Here is a 19,736-nt window from a genome sequence, read left to right as displayed (position 1 = left end):
TGATAACTTTTGTGGTTTTTCTGTTTCGGGTGATTGAAAATTGAAAGTCAGCTCTGTCTAAGAAATGGCCGACTACAACTATGATGTCAAAATGGCGCCCACCGAGCCTCCTTCTTCATCTTGGGGTTTACCTGCTAAGATGAGTCAAAATGGCTGCTCTGAAAAAGCCTCATGTACAAGCTGCAGCTGCTCCAGCTCAATGTCCAGTATGGACAATTTAGCAGTGTTTGACAATGCCTGCTGGTCTTAACCAAAGCTCAGTCTTTGTGTTTTTTCCCCAGGTTGTCCTGGACATGAAGATGAAGAGACAAACCTGAGACTCGTTTTGAGTCCTCCAGTGTTTACCCATATCCTGCTGTTTCTGTCAGGAGTTGTATGTTCATGCACCAACCTTTCCTGGCTGGTGTAGTAAAGTGGACAAGAGGCAAAGAATTAAGTTAAGAGGCCTATCAATGTAACTTAGGGCCGTCTTGCTTTAAGGAGACTAACAGGGCTTTTTGCTGCTCTAACTGAGAGTCACTGATACAAGCCTCTCAGCCTAAATCCTAATTGTGTCTGCATACAAACTGAGGATCCACTAGTTAACTACTTATACATAACTATAGTTATTTTAAAGGGATTTCTGAACCTGGGTCCCATGTTTAGGAGACAGAAATCTTTGGAATCAGTGCATAATTTAGAAAGAACGATAAAAAGCTTTTGCAATTTGATAAAATGATGCAACTGTACATCCACAAAAACATCATTTACAGGCTCAGGTTGTTATTTTAAATGTCTGACAACATTATGGATAGGATTTCTACAGAGATAGGCCTTTTTATTAAAGATTAAGATCCTTTATGACTTTTTGATCCTGTTTGACCAGAAACAGCTATTTTATTTTTATTTTTCACGTTAATAAAAAGGTCTATTTCTGTAGAAATCCTATCCATAATGTTGTCAGACACCTATAATAAGAACCTGAGCCTGTTAGTTACCTGTTTGCCTTGCAGGTAAGTCAGGATGGAGTAAATAGAGAATATTGTTTTTATGTACAATACAGTTTACTCTCTGGTTTTAATAAAAGAAAAGGAAAAAATACTTATGTTGCTGTTTTCTGTCGTTATATGTGTTCATGTTTATATATATATATAAGTGCATTAAGACTGCCAGTAACGTTCAGTAATTGAAATAGACATTGATCCGAATCCTCCGATTGGTGGGTCACTGTGGTGGAAACTCAAGAATGACGGACACACACACTCACACACACACACCAAGATTATCTGTCTGACACACACACACACACACAAATATACACAGGACTCGGAAGTGTAACTGTTTACAAGAGTGAAAATAGATTTCCTTAAATAGAAAAGTACAAACAGAAACTTTGTTACTTCTGTTATGAAAGAGTTAAAGGCAGACACAACACTGCCACCTAGTGCTCAAACAGAGCAACATGCTGTTCTACACAGTAGACAGAGAGAAGACAAAACACTAAACAGAGGCAGAATAATTGATTATAAATTCTCTATAAATACTCTTCATGCATCTTGGTGTGGATATGAGTAACTGGACCCTGGACCTGCTCCCTGTTCAGTCCTCTAGACCAGAAAACAGACCTGCTACCGTTCTGTAATAAGACCTGAGGTACTGTTAACGCCTCACTGATGCCATCTGCTGTTCAACAATGGCAGTGCTGCTCCATCAGGACTACCAATATATTTCTGTAATCTAAGCGATCCCACAAGTTATGATTAATTTAATCAAAGCTACGCTTACGTATTCTGAGAACCTTCATTGATTCTAGATGGGTATTGATTCTTGGACAAAAAATGCAACAATAAATTATTGAGAACTAACCTCATTTCAATTTGTTTCCCCTCACAGTTGAAAAGAAAAAACACACTCTCTTTTCTAGTTCCACCTGAAGTAAAATAAGTTCATTTTAAAATAATAAATAAAATTTACCCATTTACTGTTTTGTTACATCAACAATTTACTTTAGCTCTAACACAGAAACAACTGAGCATTTATTTTTCTCATGTAGACTGGTCAGGATCTTTTGGAATATGTTTAAATATTAGTTAACTTCCAAATAAATAAACATCCAAAATATATCATATCAAAACATAAAGTTAGATTTTCCCCAAAAAAATGGAACAGTTTGGAAATAAAAATTTGATTGTATTGGAAAAATATTTTATGCACAAATATTGTGTCCTAAAAATCACACAGATTTTTAACGTATATTTAAATGAGATAACCATGAAGATATTTTGCTTTTTTAAATCTACAATATTTTAAGTATTTCTTAAAATAGAAATATAAAATTATCTAAGTAACTTAATTCCTGACCACTTTTTTAAAATCATTTATTTTTAGTTGCTCATTAATTTTTCTTATTTTCCTTATTTTATATCTTGATGTTGATATGTTGCTGCCATTCACTCGGTTCTTGGTTTTGAAACTGAAGTGCCTATTTGACTTGTGTTATAATAACGGATCAATTTTTAAAAAGTCAATAAAGCTCCTTAACTATTTAACCTAAAGCAAAACATCACATTTCTTCAAATTATCTTTTCTGTTCTGTTTTATTATGACAGGTGTTTTATGGACATTTTTGTTGCAATGTTACAAGGGTGGTGTTAAATTAAGCTGTATGACAAATGCAGGTGGTTTAATGTGTCAGATCAGAATTTAAACATCACGTTCCTACAGTATATCGAATTAAAAAAGCCCAATAGAAATGTCTCAGTATGAATCAAACCTACATCAGTTTCTTCTTCAGGTGTGCACAGTTAACCTCCAGTGTACTGCTGCTAACAGTGAGTGTTGTTAAATCAGGCTTTGTTGAGCACTCTAAGAATGAAATACTATGAATATGAATTGTGGTCTGATGCTCGTGAAGGCACCTTTACTCCCGTTCTGCGATGGCGATCAGGTGGGTTTCGATCTCCGCCTCTGTCAGCGTCCTACAAGAAGGAGCAGAGGGCGATGAGTGAAAACAGGAACAAGGTAAAAACGATAATCTAGAGCACTGGTGATGAGCAGAGTGTGACTCAAATTACCTGAATTTAGGTTTTTCTTTGGTGACCACGCCGACCTCCAGCTCACTGGCCTTGAAGTCCAACGACAAGACAGAGGATAGACAGGAAATGGCCAACTGGAAAGACAAGGAGGGGGGCATTATGAACAATATGGATAGGATTCCTATAGAGAAAGATCTTATTACGAAAAAGTAAGATCCTTTTTGTTTAACCAGAAAGATCGTTGTTATCTGTACCAGATTCCACTGACAAAAACAGCAACTTTACCAAGCAGGAAAACAGGAGCTGCAGGAATAGCACTGCCTCAATCTGTTTGTTAGTTTGTATTATTGTGATGTTCTCTTACTTATGTAAAGGATCTGAATACTTCCTCAACCACCGAAAGTCACAGAATAACACAAACAAACTAACAGATTGTGGCAGCAGTATTCCAGCAGCTCCTGTTTTCCTGCTTGGTAAAATTACTGTTTTTGTCAATGGAGTCTGGCAGAGTTACACAGCAATGTTTCTGGTCAAACAAAAAGGCCGCAGCACCCGTGTTCTGCAATGTAAAAGCAGAAAGATAACCTCAACTCACTCCTGGAACTAGTACATAACCATATATATTAATTTTTGATATTTATATTAGAGAGCAAGCAGATACTAACACTTAACCTTTATAAAGACCAAACTACTCTTTCTTGGACTATAACCATAATTCATAACAAGACTGTCTTATTGACACAGTCCACTTCATTACAGTTCACTCTACCTGCACAGTTCTGTCGTGGGTCAGTTCAGGCTTCTTCTTCAGCTTCTTCTCCAGGTAACTGTTGGCCTCTGTCTGCTTGGCCCCGACCGCCGTGGCTCTGAAGCCACAGTAGTAACCCGCCGGGTCGCATTTATACAGGGCAGGCCCCTGCTGGGGGTCGATAGCCACCATGATCATACCTGGAGAGAAGAGTGATGAATTTAAGAGGCTGAAGAGCAGGATGAACAGTTTAAGAGGTAGAAATCAGACTGTCACTCACAGCAGCCTAGAGGCCTCATCTCGGCGTTTTGCGTGTAGACCTGGGAGATGTCGGCCAACCTACGGCACAACACATCTGCGGTGATGTCGTAACCAAACTTATATTTCCACTCTCCTGCCTCCATCCGCGCCCGGTGAACCTGAGAGCGACTGTCCGCTGCACAACACACAAGAAGTGGGACCATTAAACACAACAATCTGCTTTTTAAAAGATATTAACCCAATATAATCTCACAGATCTCAAAGATAACTGGGGATTTTTCTGATTTTTCTCATGTTTTAGGTTTAAATGATTGATGTGGGCAAAAATCTTGCCAATCAGTGCGGTATTAAGAGACAACGGTTAGCCGTTGTTAGCTGTTATATCTCTACCAGACTTTGTTTTTGTCAGTGTGATAGTAATACACAGTGATATTCCTGGTTTAAAAAGGGATCTTACTCTTTAATAAAAAGGTCTATCCCTGTATGAATCCTAACCATATTGTTGTCAGACACCTATAATAACAATCTGAGCCTGTCAAAAACAAACACTGTAGTGGACGTCCACTGATGTGGACAATGAAGTCCTTATCATTTTTTGTCCCTATCAATCATTTACACCCAAAAACATGGGAAAAATAAGGTTAAAAATACCAGAGTTATTCTTTAACCCTCGTCACACTGAGTCATGGATATTATATTAAAGTATTAAAGTTACTTGGACAATGATGTGTGTGTGTGCTGAATACATTTTTTACCATTGTGTCCAGTCATCACGCAGCCGATGCGAGGAGTTAGTTTGAACATGTTGGTCACAGTGGAAGAGTCCAGCAGCTTGTCCTGCAGTGGAGAAACATCACAGTATAATGATAGAGAGATATTGTATCTGTTTGTACAGTAGTGATATGTAAATCAGATGCATGTGTTTTAGATGGAATGTAAAATCTACCTTATGTAAATTCCATTTTACACAGTTTTGAATAAAAGTACTGGGTTTGCTATTCACTGTATTCACTCTGGCTTCGTAATGTGAGTATTATTACCACAGTATCTTGTTCATATTTGTCAGCACAACACTGGAGTCGTGACTCTGTTGGGCTTCACTGTTTTCACTTCCACTCTCAGCATCCTGGTGAATGTCTGAGAGTGTGTGTATCAGGTGTATATGTGTGTGTGTGTAATATCTTACAGGTACTTTCTTCTGTGTGACCACCACAACGCTGTCTGTCCCCCGGACCCCTACAGACGTCAACCCGCTCTGAGAGATGGCTTTGAAGGCATACTCTGCAAAGTTTTTAATGATAGCAGTATGAAATATTATTAATCAATTATGGATTATGTCTGACAATATTATAAATAGGATTCTTAAAGAGATAGACTTTTTCATTAAAGAGTAAGATCGTTTTTGTTTAACCAGAAATATCACTATATATCACTGCCAGACTCCATTGACAAAAACACAGGACTTGTTGGAATACTGCTGCATTCGTCTGTTAGTTTGTTTGTGTTGGTGTGTGGTGTTACATTACTTATGTAAAAGATCTGAATACTTCTTCCACCATTGAAAGTCACAACAACACAAACAAACTAACAAATGGAGTCAGTGGTATTTCAGCAGCTACTGTTTTCCTGCTTGGTAAAATCGCTGTTTTTGTCAATGGAGTCTGGTAGTGATAAAATGGCTGTTTCTGATGCAACAAAAATGATCTTAATCTTCCTTTAATAAAAAAGGTCTGTCTCTGTAGGAACCCTGTCTATAATGTTGTCAGATACTTATAATTACAAACTGAGACTGTCAGTGGCAAAAACAAGAACTTTAGTGGACATAATTAAACGTGGACAATTGCCCATTGGATTACATTGCGGCAGCTGTTTGTGGTTCCCATTTTTGCTGAATACTGCACCCACTCCCTATCAGTCATATATACCCAATGACATGGGAAAATAAGGCCCAGGTTCAAAAACACCGGAATCAGCCTTTAAGGGACTATCATATGTATGGCTCATTATACTAAAAGAACGTTTTCAAACAACTAAACAAAGAACGTGACACTTTTTACCGTGGTAAAACACACCACAGCTTAACAAAACCTCCAAATTGTGCAGTTTAATGTAACTTTAGACTTGAAAAGTAACTTTAGGTTTAAATATTAAAGAAGGGAGAAACGTGAGAGGACAAACTTTGATGCTAATCACACGAGACTATAGCAAACATGCTAGCACCTTTAGCACACTTAATATGTGGGAATCTGTTTGAATCACCTGTAGGTCCTGGTAACCTGTGTAACACTAGTTTGTGATGTTAGCATACTAGCTGCTCCACAAGTGGCTAAAACACCAGAGAAAATATATCTCTTCTTACCGACTTGGTAAAGGCGGCCCTCCGGTGAGAATATGGTGATGTGTCGGTCAAAGCCTGCGTTCGAACCGCGCGACATTCTGTTCTGTCTTTGATCCGCGTGACCTCAGATGAACTTTGAAGAACTTAATGTATCTTAAAGGTATCAAATCAAACGACGATTAATGTCGTTTTCAGAGGTTTTTAGTGAAGAGGAAAGAGCATGACTGTGCAGCTGCTGCCGGGGGATAATGGAGTAACTTCCCTGAGAGAGTTTTACTTTCTCTTTCATTTGGGCATAGAGTGAGGAGGTGTAGCGGCTCCATGACACCGGCCTCCCTCCCTCCCTCCTTCACTCCCTCACCTCTTATTATGATCGGCAGCAATAAGGAAGTCAAGTGACTCTACCAGTCCGACTGGCCCCTTTCTCTCCGTGTTTGCACCTGTGAATCATGAATCAGGAGGAAGCACTCCTCAGGTTTAGATTTCAAGACACGTCGGCGTAGATTTTAGGGAGGAGGAGTGGGAGGAAGAGGAGAAGGCGGAGGAGGAGGGTTGAATGGATCAGCACTCGCACATCATCCCTCTCTTCGACCGTGTCTGCGGTCATTTGGCCGCTGGTGACCCCCGGACACGCAGACCAATGTCAGGCCGCAGGGTTGGCTTCTGTCTCAGCGATAAGAAACGCAGGAGAATGAATCTGGACGCCTTTGCAGACTTCTGTGCGTAAGTTGACTTTTTAAAAAATTCATACAGAGCTCATAAACATTACAGTTGTCTGTTTGGACTCCATGAGTTCCTTGAAACAAAACTAGATTCTTATAGATTCAGAAAGAAAAATTCTAAATTTGTTGCTTGCTCAGAGACAGTTGATAAAGTATTCCTGTGGGATTTTCCATATGAATAAACTGTCTAACAAAATATAGTATGATACAAAAACTACTATCAAATGAACGGTACTACTGGACTCAAAACAACTTCAATTTGAATACAAGTTTTGATCCATCTGATATTTAGCATGTCAAATGTGTCTACTAATTAGGGCCTGATAAATATATGGAGTTAAAAGTTTTGATTTTGTCACATGTTGCCACGTCTTTACAGTTTCCACCGTTAACAGAAAAAACATGCTGGGCTTTTCCTTATCATAATAATACACTCATTATCCATTAATGGGCTCATAGATATGGAAAGTGAGGAACATATTGATTTCATTTTACTGAGAATAACTATTGTAAGAACAGGCAGCTCCCTCACTATTATCTAGTGTTCACAGAAAATCTGTGATGCTTCATTGTTACATGAGAAGCCTTGTTCATTGTCAGAAAGCATTGTTTTTAATCAGGAAGCTGTTTAAGTGTTAGCTCACATACTTGAAATGACATTCAGGAGAATGGTGGAAATCCTAATCTTTTGACATTTAACAGCTTGGTTCAGCAACTTGAGTGAGTTGTTGAGTGTAAAGAGCAAAAAGAAACAGGGACGGTGATTGGCAGCTGGTCACAAGAGCAACTTTGTGATATATTTGACGTCACTGTTCACAGGAAGGTGATACGTATAATCACAGTTACCTCACAGCCTCTGCTCTCAGAGCTGTCAACGCACTCGTATGCAGGCATCAAACACTGAATGACGGCATCAGTGCTCATGTGCACTGTTGTATGTTGTTTATGTTGCATGTTTTTACCGCTGTGTTTCGTGCTAAAGTCACATCAGTCACTCCTGTGTGATCATCACTGTTAAAATAGAAAGATTTCATATCTCCCTGCAGGTCACATGGAGTGGAGGTGGTGGAGGTGAGTTTTTCTTCACATGAAATCAACACGAAAGTGTGTGTGTGTCTTTCTCTGCTTCTGTGTGTGAACCTGATGTTTTCATACTTGACATTTTATTTTTATACATGCCATAACACCCACACACTCACACACACACTCACACTGTAGAATGTCTGTTCACTCTAAACAAAGGTTATTAAAGAAGAAATAAAGTATGACAGTAGATGGGAACACTGTGCAGCCACAGACTCACATGTGTCATGTACAGATGTCCACAACTTTAGTAATCCATGTCACAGCCACCTGCAGCCACCTCCTACAGTCAGCTTCTAGCAAAATCCCAAACAATGGCTGCCTGACTGTACCTGCTCACTCATTTCACTGCATGTGGATATTTGTACATTTCACCTTCCCCTTCAGAAAGTTACCTCAGATAGATGAGATCATTGCAGAGAAGAACACGACTGATTCATGAGTTCACTGAATCACTGCTCTACAGAATGTTAACACTCACTGCTATACACTAAGTTTGTACAGTTTAAACAACAGGTGGAACAAATAACATTAATTATAATACAGTCCATGTGCTGTAGGTGTGTCAGTGACAGAGGAATAGTTACACCTGTGTTTTTCCTGCTAACACCAGTCAAAATGTTTGTCACTAGAAAGGTCAACTGAAATTTTCTTTTATGGTAAACTAAAGCCAAGAGAAAGCTGTTTTACAATTCTTTGGTGATAATTAATTAATATATTAATCACCTCTTAATATATTAATATTAAGAGGTGATTAATATATTAATAATTCATAGAGCTGTCCTAGGTGGACTCTCACACCATGTCAACCCCACACTCCTCAAAGTATAGGTGCTATAGCTCATGTATGGATGGGTAATAGTTTAGAACCCAACTGACAGAGGGTTCCGGAACATCTCAACTGTGATGTCATCATAGAATGTTGCTTTGTGTGTAAATGGAACCCATTAAACCCACCAGGCTGTTCGCTTTTTTGTGAAGTCACAACAGGCACATTTTGAACAGGCAAAAACATAGTTATTAGAAATCTTAAATTTACCATATATTATCACGTTCCCAAAATGTTAAGGAATATAAGGAAGATTATTGAGTCCCAGATTTATCATATAGGGTGTAAAGGGTGTAAAGGAGTGTATTTTATTTTATTTTTTCACCTGTGGCAGATTGACCTCGCCCAGCCGCTGGCACCTCAGGGACCCTTTGACGCCATTGTTCACAAGCTGTCTGATGTCATCGTGGAGGCGGAGCACGACAGCCAATCACAGCAGCTGCTTGCCAACTTTGAGGTAAGGCTGAAGAAGTATGTCTCTTGTGGCTACTCAGTGCTTCAAACAGTCATACTGAGAGTGATATGTGAAAGTGAAATTCCCCCTCTGTCTTTTACATTACAGAGTTATGTGTCAACTCATCCCAGTACAGTTCTTCTGGACCCTCTGCCTGCAATGACCCGACTACTAGACCGCTTCGCCTCTTACAGGATCATGAGCAAGTTGCACAACTCACTCCGAGGTGCATTGTAGCTCCAAAGTCTTAATTACTGCAGTTTTCTGTTGCATGTAGATGTTAACAGCACCTGCCTTTCCTATTCTGTTTGACAGACTGGCGTATCTGCAGTCCTCCTTACCTAGAGGTCCACAGAGCCAGTGACCTGCCATCCATTCAGCAGGCTGTGATGGCCCAGGGTCTAAGTTTTCCTCTCAGTCAGTGCACTTTCTTATTGCCTTCTTCACTTAGTTCTTGTAAATGTATCTGTGAGGGTTAATAATATGCATTTAATTTGAGTTACATAGATTCATCCACTTGTATATTATTTGTATTTGTGGTCAGAAACATCTCTATATATCAGTACCAGACTCCACTGACAAAAACACTAATTTAACCAAGTAGAATAAAGGAGTTGCTGATCAACCACTGCCTCCATCTGTTTGTTTGTTTGTGTTGTTGTGTTGTACTTATACTCCTGTAAAGGATCTGAATGTTTCCACCACTGAAAGTCACACAACAACAATGGTTGATCAGCAACTCCTTTATTCTACTTGGTTAAATTACTGTTTTTGTCAATGGAGTCTGGTACTGATATATATCAATGTTTCTGGTCAAATAAAAAGGATCGTTGTGGAAAACATAAGTATTGTCCATTCCTGCTTCTCACTGACACTTCCACTTTTTCTCTGTTGACCCCAGTTTGCAAAACTAGAGTGGCACATGGCTCACTTTCCCATGAGGTAAGGGGTTTGATTTTTTTTTTCCATTTTCACTTCATTGTTTTTTCATCCACTGATGTTTATTTCCTCTTCGTGTCTCTGCAGATGTCTCTGATCTTCAGTGCAGGCAGCCTGGCTGATATCCATCCTCCCTGTGTGCTGCAGAGCTTCGTCAACCACGGAGCTGTTCTACACAAGGTCTTTGTGGTAGGAGACAAACACTTCTGTGTAGAGAGGCCCTCACTCAAGAACTTCCCCTCCGGTCCCTGTGGTCAGTCTGCACCCCACCAACAGACATAATATATCTCCTTTCCTTTGCTTTGTCCTGTTTTACCATGTCCTGCTGTCCTATCTCATTGGATCCACTGTAGTTCTGGTTTCTCTCTGCCTCCAGACAGGAAAACCATCTTCTTCAACAGCCACCAGGTGTCCAAGCCAGAGTCGAGCTCTGATCTCACAGCTGTGAGTATATGAAACAGTGCAACGAGTGTAACCAAATTAACCACACCGTACTTACTACATATCACATTAATATATGTGTCCAAATATAAATTTAAATTCAGATAGATATTAGTAACAGATGGGCAGATGTAACTAGAGTTACTGCTTTGCGGTTGATTGCCTCCGCTAACCAGTCCAGTTTCAGTTAATTACTATCTTGAGTTATAGTCAAATCCATTTCCTGTAGGTGAGAGCACATCTCAGTCTTCAGCTGTGTCTGGACCTGATGCCTGATTCTCTGGAGTTCATATGTGAAAACCACTCAAGTGAACATTTGTGCAGAACCTGAAGACAGTCCCTCGAAGCATTCTGGAGATATTGCATTCACCAAAATCTAATCAGTTCAACCTTGAGTCAAACTGAATGTTTGTTCTAAATCTCAAGAAATTCCTTCTAGGTGTTCCTGAGATAAATCCTTTTTTTTCACCTTTGCCCTCCAAGCTGGACGAGCAGATGCCGTGCCTCCCTCCTCCCAGCTCCCAGGCCGTGGACGCCCTGGTCCGGGAGCTCCGAGTTCAGCTGGGCATGGCGCTGTTCGGCGTGGACGTCATCATCAACATACACACACACACCCTCACCGTCATCGACATCAACATCTTTCCAGGTACTACAGCTACACACCCACACACTCACCAGTCAGGCCTAAATGCATCACGTTGCTGCCATGTGATTGGCTGAAAAGATATTTGCGTTAACGAGCAGTTGAACAGGTGTACCTAATGAAGTGGCCTTGAGCAAATATACTCTGATAACCTCTTTCTCTCCGTCAGGATACGAGGGAGTGCCCCAGTTTTTCTCTTCTCTGCTCAATCACATCGAGTCAGTGTTGGACAAACAGACGTCAACTACCAGCTCTCTGAAGACGACTACAGGTGGTCCACCTGCTGGCCTTTAACTCACCTCAGAACCAGATCATCAGCCTCCCAGGACAAACAAATGTCACTGGCTACAACCTGTTTAAACTGTTTTGTCAGGACCAAACAGACTTTGCTTCAATTCTAAGAAGTTATTTATTTATATTTTCTAAACATCCCCTGTAAATAACACCAACACTCACAATGGTTTGATTTCCGTTTATTGATCGACAGGTAGCGTAGAAGAGGATACAGCAGGCACAAAATACAGCACTCTGATTGGCCAGTAATATTACAAATGGTGTTTTTTATTATAATTTTTGTTTGAAATGCCCCCTCCCCAACATGGCAAAGACATTTCCTACGTCTTTCTCTCCTTGTGGAAACATTTTGCACTTCTATAGAAAAAAGAAGAAAAACTACAGTACATTCATTTTTCACTTTATTCTCAGGTGAACAAACATCTCCTCTTTGGAATAAGACAGCGTGTTGACTGATTACTACGTGTTTACGGCTACTTTCCCAGTGTTCAGATACATAAACATGTTGTAAATCTTGGCTGTGTGTAAAAAAGATTATATTTGCTAGATGACTACAATATGATGCACTTTGATTACATATTAAAATACATGAAATTATGAGTTATTCGAGTACTTATTGCATTCACATGTGCTGTAGTTGTGTATTGTGTTATTGCAGTTACTTTGGGCCTCCAGTGGTAACCCTGTTTATCCTGTGCATTTCTACCCAGTGTCCTCTTGGGGGCGCTGTTACTTCATATTTCCTGTGACCTTGGCTTGAAGACTGATGTCTGATATTTACACAAATGACATGACAGCTGTGGAAACTGAAGTAACACTACTGAGCTTTTTTTCTTCTTCTTTTTTTTGTTATTGTTGCTGTTACCAAAAGACAACAAAATGGCTTTAGTGTCTCCCCTTTCTCCCTCGACTCCTCCTTGGCTTGTTAAAGATAAGAGTGCAAAGCTGGCTGAGAACTCGAAGTGACACTTTTAGACCTTGTAAGCTCTAAGTACATCACGTCCTGTCGCCACAAACTAACCACGTGCTGCTCAACATCAGATTTAATGTGCAGAATTACAATCAATTTCCTGTTTTTGTTGTTCGTGTCACTCCGGTTCGTCACAAACAGTCTGGTTTTAACAGTGCATGAGCCAAATAAAACACAATCCTCGTTTCTACTTTATCATCAAAGAAATTAAGAGGAAATAATGACTTACTCCTGTGTAGAAATATCAGTAATATACATCGTTAACAGTCAGACAGCAGGAACAGCTTACAATTATTGCACAAAATATATATATATATATTGAAATACACATATTACTTATAGTAGGGAATCTGTTTGAACACACCATCGAGGATAACTGCCAGTATTCATGACTCAAAACTAAGGGGGCAAGTTTCCGTGAATTTTCAAAGTTGGAAACTTCCCATGGGAATAAACTGGGAAAATTTGGTTAGCCTACAGGTTAGCCTATAACAGGGAGCTTAAATGTAGTTGAAAATAATAACTTGTAGAATAATCTTGGTTAAAACAACCAGATTTAATGTAAATACACTTGAATTTCTACCTTGCACAGACAATATCTAGAATCCTGCTCACTACAGCCACACTACTGCATCTGAGCCCACAGACTACATCCAGTCAAGTCTGTTTGGATCATATTACTGTTGTAGATACATTTGATCCATGGTATTAAAGTCTAACTTGTGAAAATAAATCAAAATGTGTTACAGTAGCTAGCTAGCTGGTAAATCACATATGCTAAATGTAAGCTGGCTAACTAAGAGGCATATTCAACATTCACGTTTTATTTTTGTTGAAAGAATGAAATTTCTACTCAGATAAATCAAAGTCAAAAATGTCATTTTTTAAATTTACATTTGTATTAGTTTGCACACACCATGACAAAACAAAATGTTTATGTTTGATACAGTTTGTATAAATTACCCAAAGTTTCCTGTTAATTCCCATTAATTTCTGTTAATTTTCATATATTCCCATGTATTCCAGTTAATTCCAATGTAACTTTTCCAACTTGGAACATTTCAAAAATTCCCCAGTTTAACTTCCCATGGAAAGTTTCTGGAAATTTACCAGAACTTTTCCACCCTTTGCAGCCCTGCTCACAACCTGCAGTCAAAATCAAAATCTGAATGAAAGTGCTGAATGCTGTGCGTCTATGGCAGGGTTTTTTACGACTGAGGGAGAAATATCCTGTTGACCTTACAAAGAGTTTGTACCGGTACAGAGACAGGGACACAACAAACTTTCAAATTCTCCCAGAAAACTCATCTCTTTTTCCTCAACGCTTAAAAACATTCAAACATGCACTGGGGAAAGAGGAAGAGCTTTTTCTGGGCGATCTAAACGCAGAAATGAAACAACAGTTATGTACAGTTTCTACTACTGTCCATTCACAGATTCACATCTGAAGATATTTCTCTGAGTGCTGAAGGGATCTGAAGGCTGTTAAATGGAAAATGTGAGAACTGGATGTGTGACTGCGAATGTAACAAAGGAGGTTTTGTCAGTCTGGTGTGTTTGTGTGTTTGTGTGCATCTTATCCTCTGCGAAGTTCCCTCAGCTCTGCAGCAACTTTGCGCAACTCAGCTTCGATCTCCAGCAGCTCCTGTCGACAAAGAAAATAAGTTGGAAGTAGTAATTGCTTCTGTTGGGCTCCAAGTCTGAGAGGTTAAGTAGTTTTCATGTATAGAAAACAAAGACTATCAATTTCCTCCACTCAATGAACTGAAACATGGCTGATATTACCCATGATCCCCAGTTTCTGGAGCAGGAAGTGTTATCGCTGTGACAAACACATCAAACTCTGTTTCTAATTCTTGACATTTTCAAAGTGATGAATGCTGGGTTCCATTACAAAGCCACAAAGCAACATTCTATGATGACATCACAATTGTAATGTTCCGGAACCCTCTGTCAGTTCTTACTGTTTGACAGAGGCTCCATTAAAAAGTATTTTCAAACCCACACGTTAACTTACCTCCCCTTCATCCTCTTCAGCATTATCCTCATCGTCATCTTCCTCCTCCTGACCCTCCTCATCCTCCCTGACGTACTCATCCTCGTCTTCCTCATTCTCTCCATTTTCCTCCTCCTCCTCTTCCTCCTCATGCTCGTACCTTTCCCGCTCAAACTGCCGTGTGGCCTCATCACTCGCTTTCTCCATCACTCTCTTCTGCAGCGGCTCCTTCACCTCCTTCACTTCCTCTTCCTCCTCCTTCTTCTTAACTTCATTCTCTGCTTTCTCATCAGGCTCCTTCTCTCCTTCTCCCTCCTCCTTCTTTTCACTCTTCTCCCCCACCAGCGTTTCCTCTTTCTTGCCGCCCTGCGTCTCCTCCTCCTCCTCCTCCTCCTGCACCCGCTTCATCTTCCTCACCAGTTCGTCCAGCTCCTCCTGCTTCTCCTTCCTCTTCCTCTCCTGCTGTGGCTTGTTCTTGCTGTCCTGCTCTTTGAGGAGCTCTTTCAGCTCCTTCTCCACCTTCTCCTTCTCCACCATCAGCTCCACCTCGCTCTTCCTCCTCTCCTCGATCTTCTGCTTCTCCAGGTCCTCCTCCGTTTCTGCTTTGTCCTTCTTCTTATCCTCCACCTCCTCCTTCTGCTCCACTTTCTGGACCTCCCTCTCTTTCACCGCCTCATATCTCTTCTTCTTCAGCTCTTTAAGCAGCTCTTTGAGCTCCTCATCGTTCCTTTCCTCCTTCCCTTTCTTGGTGATTTCCTCAGCGAGCAGCTCCTCCAGCTCCTTCGCTCTCTCCTCTTCCTCGTCCGTCCCTCTGTCTTCGATTCGTGGATTCTCCATCATCTTCTCCTTCGTGTCGTCTCCCCCTTCCTCCTTTTCCTCCTCTGTTTTTTTCACAGTGTCAGCCTCGTCTTTCTCCTCCTCCTTCTCCTCCTCCTCGTCCCTCTGCTCAAAGTCGCTCTCATCGTTGGCCAAGTTGTACTCGTAATGCTCCTTCTCCCTCTCGTCCTCATGCTCCCTTTCTCTCTCTGCAACATTCAGATCACAGAAGTCATTTACAACATTGGTTCCACTAACAAAGTCACAAAGCAACATTCTATGATGACATCACAGTTGTGATGTTCCGGAACCCTCAGTCACTTGGGTTACCAATTATACATTATTCTCCATCCATCCATTAGCTATAGAGCTCCCGAGTTGACATCACACAATCCCAACTTTAATATCTTGTTTACTTTACATGCTTTTATTATGATTGCTAATAGTTCTATTTTCATAAAAGGCACTTTAGACCCATGCTTTGTGGCGTGGATTTTGTGGGGCTAACTTGTTGGATGAAGGAAAGTTGCTTGTAGATTTCTGAATGCTGCAGCTCTGAAACATTGTCCACACTGGGGGAACAGTAAGAGTCAGCTTGAAATCAGCACATTTTCGGTCATGCTTTTACTGCTTACATGGTGGTGTAAACACGAGTCACGTGACGTCCGGAGCTCTATTACAAGTCAGTGAACTATCAAAATGATTCTGACACTGTTATGTTCAGGTAAAATAGTTAAATAATGTTGCTTTAATTGCAAGCAAACAAAAGGAAACACAAATTCAGGGTGTTTCAGAGTGATGTGTGGGTGTGAATTTGTGAGTAGTACCATCATCAGCCAACTTCTGCAGCTCCCTGAGCAAACCCTGATGTCTTTGCACCTCATCGAGTTCCTCTGCAAAGAACGAAAAGACACATTAACACTTGGATAACACTAACAAATGTAACAGTCATCTTGCAAATGCCGACTAATCATTGTACAAAAAAGACTGATCACAGATTAGAGTGATTGTAAATTTCATCAAATAAGGCAAAAGCTTGTTTGATAGTTGAATTGCAGTATTCCCATGCACTTTTAGATTTAAAGTTAGTAAATTACTTGTTTGATCTCCAGTCACTTTTTTCTTGTCTTGACCTTCCAACAGGTCAAAACTATTACATTAACAATGATATTAAACAGAGAAAAGCAGCAAATCTTCTGGTATTTTTGCTTAAAAAAGACTTTACTGATTAATCAACTATCAAAATATCATTTCACAGCGTATTATTGAGTTCAGATGTACAGATAATTAGAGACATCACCTGTTAGCTTTGGGACACACTCATGTTGTGACCCGTCTTCATTCAGTGTCTCCTGAATAATACATTCAACCTGAATGCACAACACAAAAAACACACGATTAGTGGCTGAGTAATTAAAATGATGAATGATAGGGGAAATAAAAATGACTTGTTTCTGACCTTTGCATCATTGAGTGGTGAGGTTACTGGCCGGCTTCCCACTGAGGCACAAAACAAGAAGAGTTTAAGGGAGAATGTGAATAAAAATCTGTATATTTATGAACAGCACCACAGATTACTGTTACTTAGCAGTGGTTTGTCCTGCCGGGGCGTGGGTGGAGCTGTTCCCTCATTAAGGTTAAGCACAGTTATCTTGGTAAAGTGACACAGAAAAGAAGCTTAACCCTCGTCACTCTCTCTCTCTCTCTCTCTCCCAGAGGCTTTATCTCACAGGTAGTTTCCCACCAGGACTAAACCAGTCACCGATCGGCCTTTTCTCACGGAGATACATCGACACTAACAAGGACCTAAATGTCAGAGTAGTTCACGATCCGTGTTCGGTCTGCAGCCGGCGACCTTTTCTTTTATGGTTATGTGTGGGGACGAACTGAGGAACAAGATATGATGCTGTTCAATTACTGCAACTACTTCATTTACCCATGACTCTAAATGTCAGCCCGTCTCACTTTCAAATTGGAAAGTTTTTTTTTTCTTTTTTTCTGTCCAAGTTATAAAGTAAATCAAACTTAAATGAAGGATAATTCTTGCAAAATGTCTCAGTGTCTGACAACATTATGGATGTGATTCCTACAGAGACAGACCTTTTATTTATGAGTAATATCCTTTTCTTTAACCAGAAACATCACCAAATATCAATACCAGACTTCATTGACAAAAACAGCAATTTCATCTTGCAGGACACAGGGATTGCTAATCTACCGCTGCCTCAAACTGTTTGCATTAATATGTGGTACTTTTACTGTTATATAAAGGATCTGAATACTTCTTCCACCATTGAAAGTCACTCAATAACACAAACAAACTAACAGATCAAAGCAGCGGTAGATTAGAAACTGCTGTGTTCTGCTCTGTAAAATTACTGTTTTTGTCAAAGGAGTCTGGTACTGATAAAATGGCTGTTTCTGGTTAAGCACTCTTAAATAAAAGGTCTATCTCAGACTTAAACAAAAGCTACTCCTTTTAATCCAGCTGCCTTTGCTCCTTTGCATGTGTAGAAGCTGTAAATTCAATCTGAACTCTGTGCTCAGTGTCAGCAAACAGCCAGATCAGTACAGACCAGAATCAATAGGACTAATTGATACCTTTGACCAGCGTTGAACCCCCCATACAGACACGTGAGCTGGCTGCAGTTTGTCCCTGTAATTCTCTGCAAGTCCATGTGATGAAGATAGAGAATGTGTATGTGATTGTGTGTAATCCACAACCTCTCTCCTCTAAGCTGGGACACCCCGGCACCATAATTAACACAGTGATCTGGCTCTGGTTTCACTGGCTCGTCCTGCTGCTCGCGGTCAACCAAACTCCATGTTAAAATTAAGAAATTAAGAAACTATAAGCATCTGTCCAAGGGCTGCAATTACAGTTACAGTTTAAATAGTTCCTAATCAAAATAGTTACATTCTCAAAGGGGTTACTTTTAAAAGTCTACATTATTCACTCTGAAATTTACAAGTAGTTGTAGTTTAGTTTAGCACTTGAAACCTAGCAAGCTACCTATTTAGCTGATCTGCTAGCCGACCGTAGATCAGCCTGTTAGCATAGCTGCTAGCTTCCTAAGCTAGCTCTAGCTAAAAAAACAACAAACCACCAATTTACAGCATACATGATGTGTACTGTTTTGGTCAGTTATTTCTATCCAGTAACAGAGTGAATGCTTTTTACAATGTGGGATTTAAAAAGTAGTTGTAGTTTAGTTGAACACTTGCTACTTTGCGAGCTACCTACTTAGCCGCCCACAGATAAGCCTGTTAGCACAGCAGCTAGCTAGCTAAGCGGGTTCAGGTAACAAACAAACCGCAGGGTGGACACTAACCAATTTACACATACTTGATGTGTACCAGTATTTTTGGCCCATTATTTCTATCCAGTCACGAAGTGATTGATTGTTTTTATTAACTTCATTCTCTTTTAAATTTAAACGTAGTTGTAGTTTAGTTGAATTCTTCCTACCTAGCGAGCTACCTATTTAGCCGACCACAAATCAGCCAGTTAGCATAGCAGCTAGCTTGCTAAGCAGGTCCAGCTAACTAGCAAATCATTCATTTACAATATACATAATGGGCAGTTATTTCTGTCGATTATGTGTGTATACCTACATAAATGGTCTAACTTATTAAACAAATGTTTGAGACCTACAACTTTTCACTGTGCAGCGTTGCAGATTAACATTATTGTTATATTTATCTTTTGGAAGGTAAAACTGCCTTTTCTGGATGCTAGCAAGAAAGCAAAATGTTCTGTGTGGCTGTAAATTCACATTTTTATTTTCACCTTGTTTTCTGATTTTCACTGTAATATGCTGTGGAAAATAAAAGGTAAAGACAGAAAGTCAGCATTCACAGTGACCTACTTAGCAGCAGTATTGTGTGAATGCCACATTCAGTCACAGTGTTACATGCAATAATAATAATAATTTGTAGTAAATTATTTGAATAAATTCTATTTAAGGACGTGTATTCTGTAATCTGTGGAGAAATATAATTTTTTATTTTGAGTTAGGAACACATGCACCTCCTGTACAGGGACAGATGCACAATAATGACTTTTAATGGGTTACCTCTCTTCTTGGTATTTGCTGTGGAGCTGCAGAGGCATTCTTGTACACTGTGATTGTTATATTACCTGCAGATGCTGGTTCTGAGGTTTTATGTATTTATTTGTTAACTGAG

At 39.9% G+C, this 19,736-nt stretch overlaps 3 protein-coding genes across 4 annotated transcripts; 1 reads left to right on the top strand and 2 right to left on the bottom strand.

Annotated features, from left to right (window-relative positions):
* Positions 1-2,557: 2,557 nt before the first annotated feature.
* Positions 2,558-6,622, bottom strand: LOC108891824 (proteasome subunit alpha type-6). The gene is made up of 7 exons (XM_018689151.2): positions 6,383-6,622; positions 5,210-5,304; positions 4,779-4,860; positions 4,043-4,198; positions 3,784-3,962; positions 3,054-3,148; positions 2,558-2,957 (listed from the first exon to the last, which is right to left on the bottom strand). Exons 1-7 carry the CDS (start codon positions 6,456-6,458, stop codon positions 2,900-2,902), a joined length of 741 nt encoding a protein of 246 aa, XP_018544667.1. The 5' UTR covers positions 6,459-6,622; the 3' UTR covers positions 2,558-2,899.
* A 123-nt stretch (positions 6,623-6,745) lies between these two features.
* LOC108891823 (inositol-tetrakisphosphate 1-kinase) lies at positions 6,746-12,366 on the top strand. Of its 2 annotated transcripts, none has more exons than XM_051067860.1 (10): positions 6,746-7,084; positions 8,130-8,154; positions 9,330-9,452; positions 9,558-9,675; positions 9,765-9,866; positions 10,351-10,391; positions 10,476-10,577; positions 10,765-10,832; positions 11,313-11,475; positions 11,642-12,366. In XM_051067860.1, exons 1-10 carry the CDS (start codon positions 6,918-6,920, stop codon positions 11,729-11,731), a joined length of 999 nt encoding a protein of 332 aa, XP_050923817.1. In that variant the 5' UTR covers positions 6,746-6,917; the 3' UTR covers positions 11,732-12,366. The 2 variants fall into 2 exon arrangements, with proteins under 2 accessions (XP_050923817.1, XP_018544666.1); XM_018689150.2 differs by having other exon boundaries at positions 6,752-7,084; positions 10,476-10,641.
* Positions 11,930-17,048, bottom strand: LOC108891822 (DNA ligase 1; the record flags this gene model as incomplete). The annotated part of the gene is given in 5 exon segments (XM_018689149.2): positions 11,930-14,381; positions 14,754-15,757; positions 16,376-16,441; positions 16,849-16,918; positions 17,008-17,048. Coding segments are annotated over 5 exon segments (1,250 nt in total), but the record flags the coding sequence as incomplete, so codon positions are not given.
* Between the last annotated feature and the right edge of the window lie 2,688 nt (positions 17,049-19,736).

This window comes from Lates calcarifer, unplaced genomic scaffold (genome assembly GCF_001640805.2).
Source record: "Lates calcarifer isolate ASB-BC8 unplaced genomic scaffold, TLL_Latcal_v3 _unitig_2037_quiver_1476, whole genome shotgun sequence".
NCBI lineage: Eukaryota > Metazoa > Chordata > Actinopteri > Centropomidae > Lates > Lates calcarifer.
Note: the sequence above shows the minus strand (reverse complement) of the source record. Positions and strands in the feature narration are given on the sequence as shown.

Bases quoted from the DNA above. Each gene is read 5' to 3' on its own strand.
- LOC108891824 (XM_018689151.2), bottom strand. From the start codon at position 6,458: ATGTCGCGCGGTTCGAACGCAGGCTTTGACCGACACATCACCATATTC. The intron at 4,199-4,778 runs GTAAAAAATGTA...TGTGTTGTGCAG, and splicing joins CGTGATGACTGGACACAATG to CGGACAGTCGCTCTCAGGTT. The intron at 2,958-3,053 runs GTAATTTGAGTC...TCCTTCTTGTAG, and splicing joins AAAGAAAAACCTAAATTCAG to GACGCTGACAGAGGCGGAGA.
- LOC108891823 (XM_018689150.2), top strand. From the start codon at position 6,918: ATGGATCAGCACTCGCACATCATCCCTCTCTTCGACCGTGTCTGCGGT. The intron at 10,392-10,475 runs GTAAGGGGTTTG...GTGTCTCTGCAG, and splicing joins ATGGCTCACTTTCCCATGAG to ATGTCTCTGATCTTCAGTGC. The intron at 10,833-11,312 runs GTGAGTATATGA...TTGCCCTCCAAG, and splicing joins CGAGCTCTGATCTCACAGCT to CTGGACGAGCAGATGCCGTG.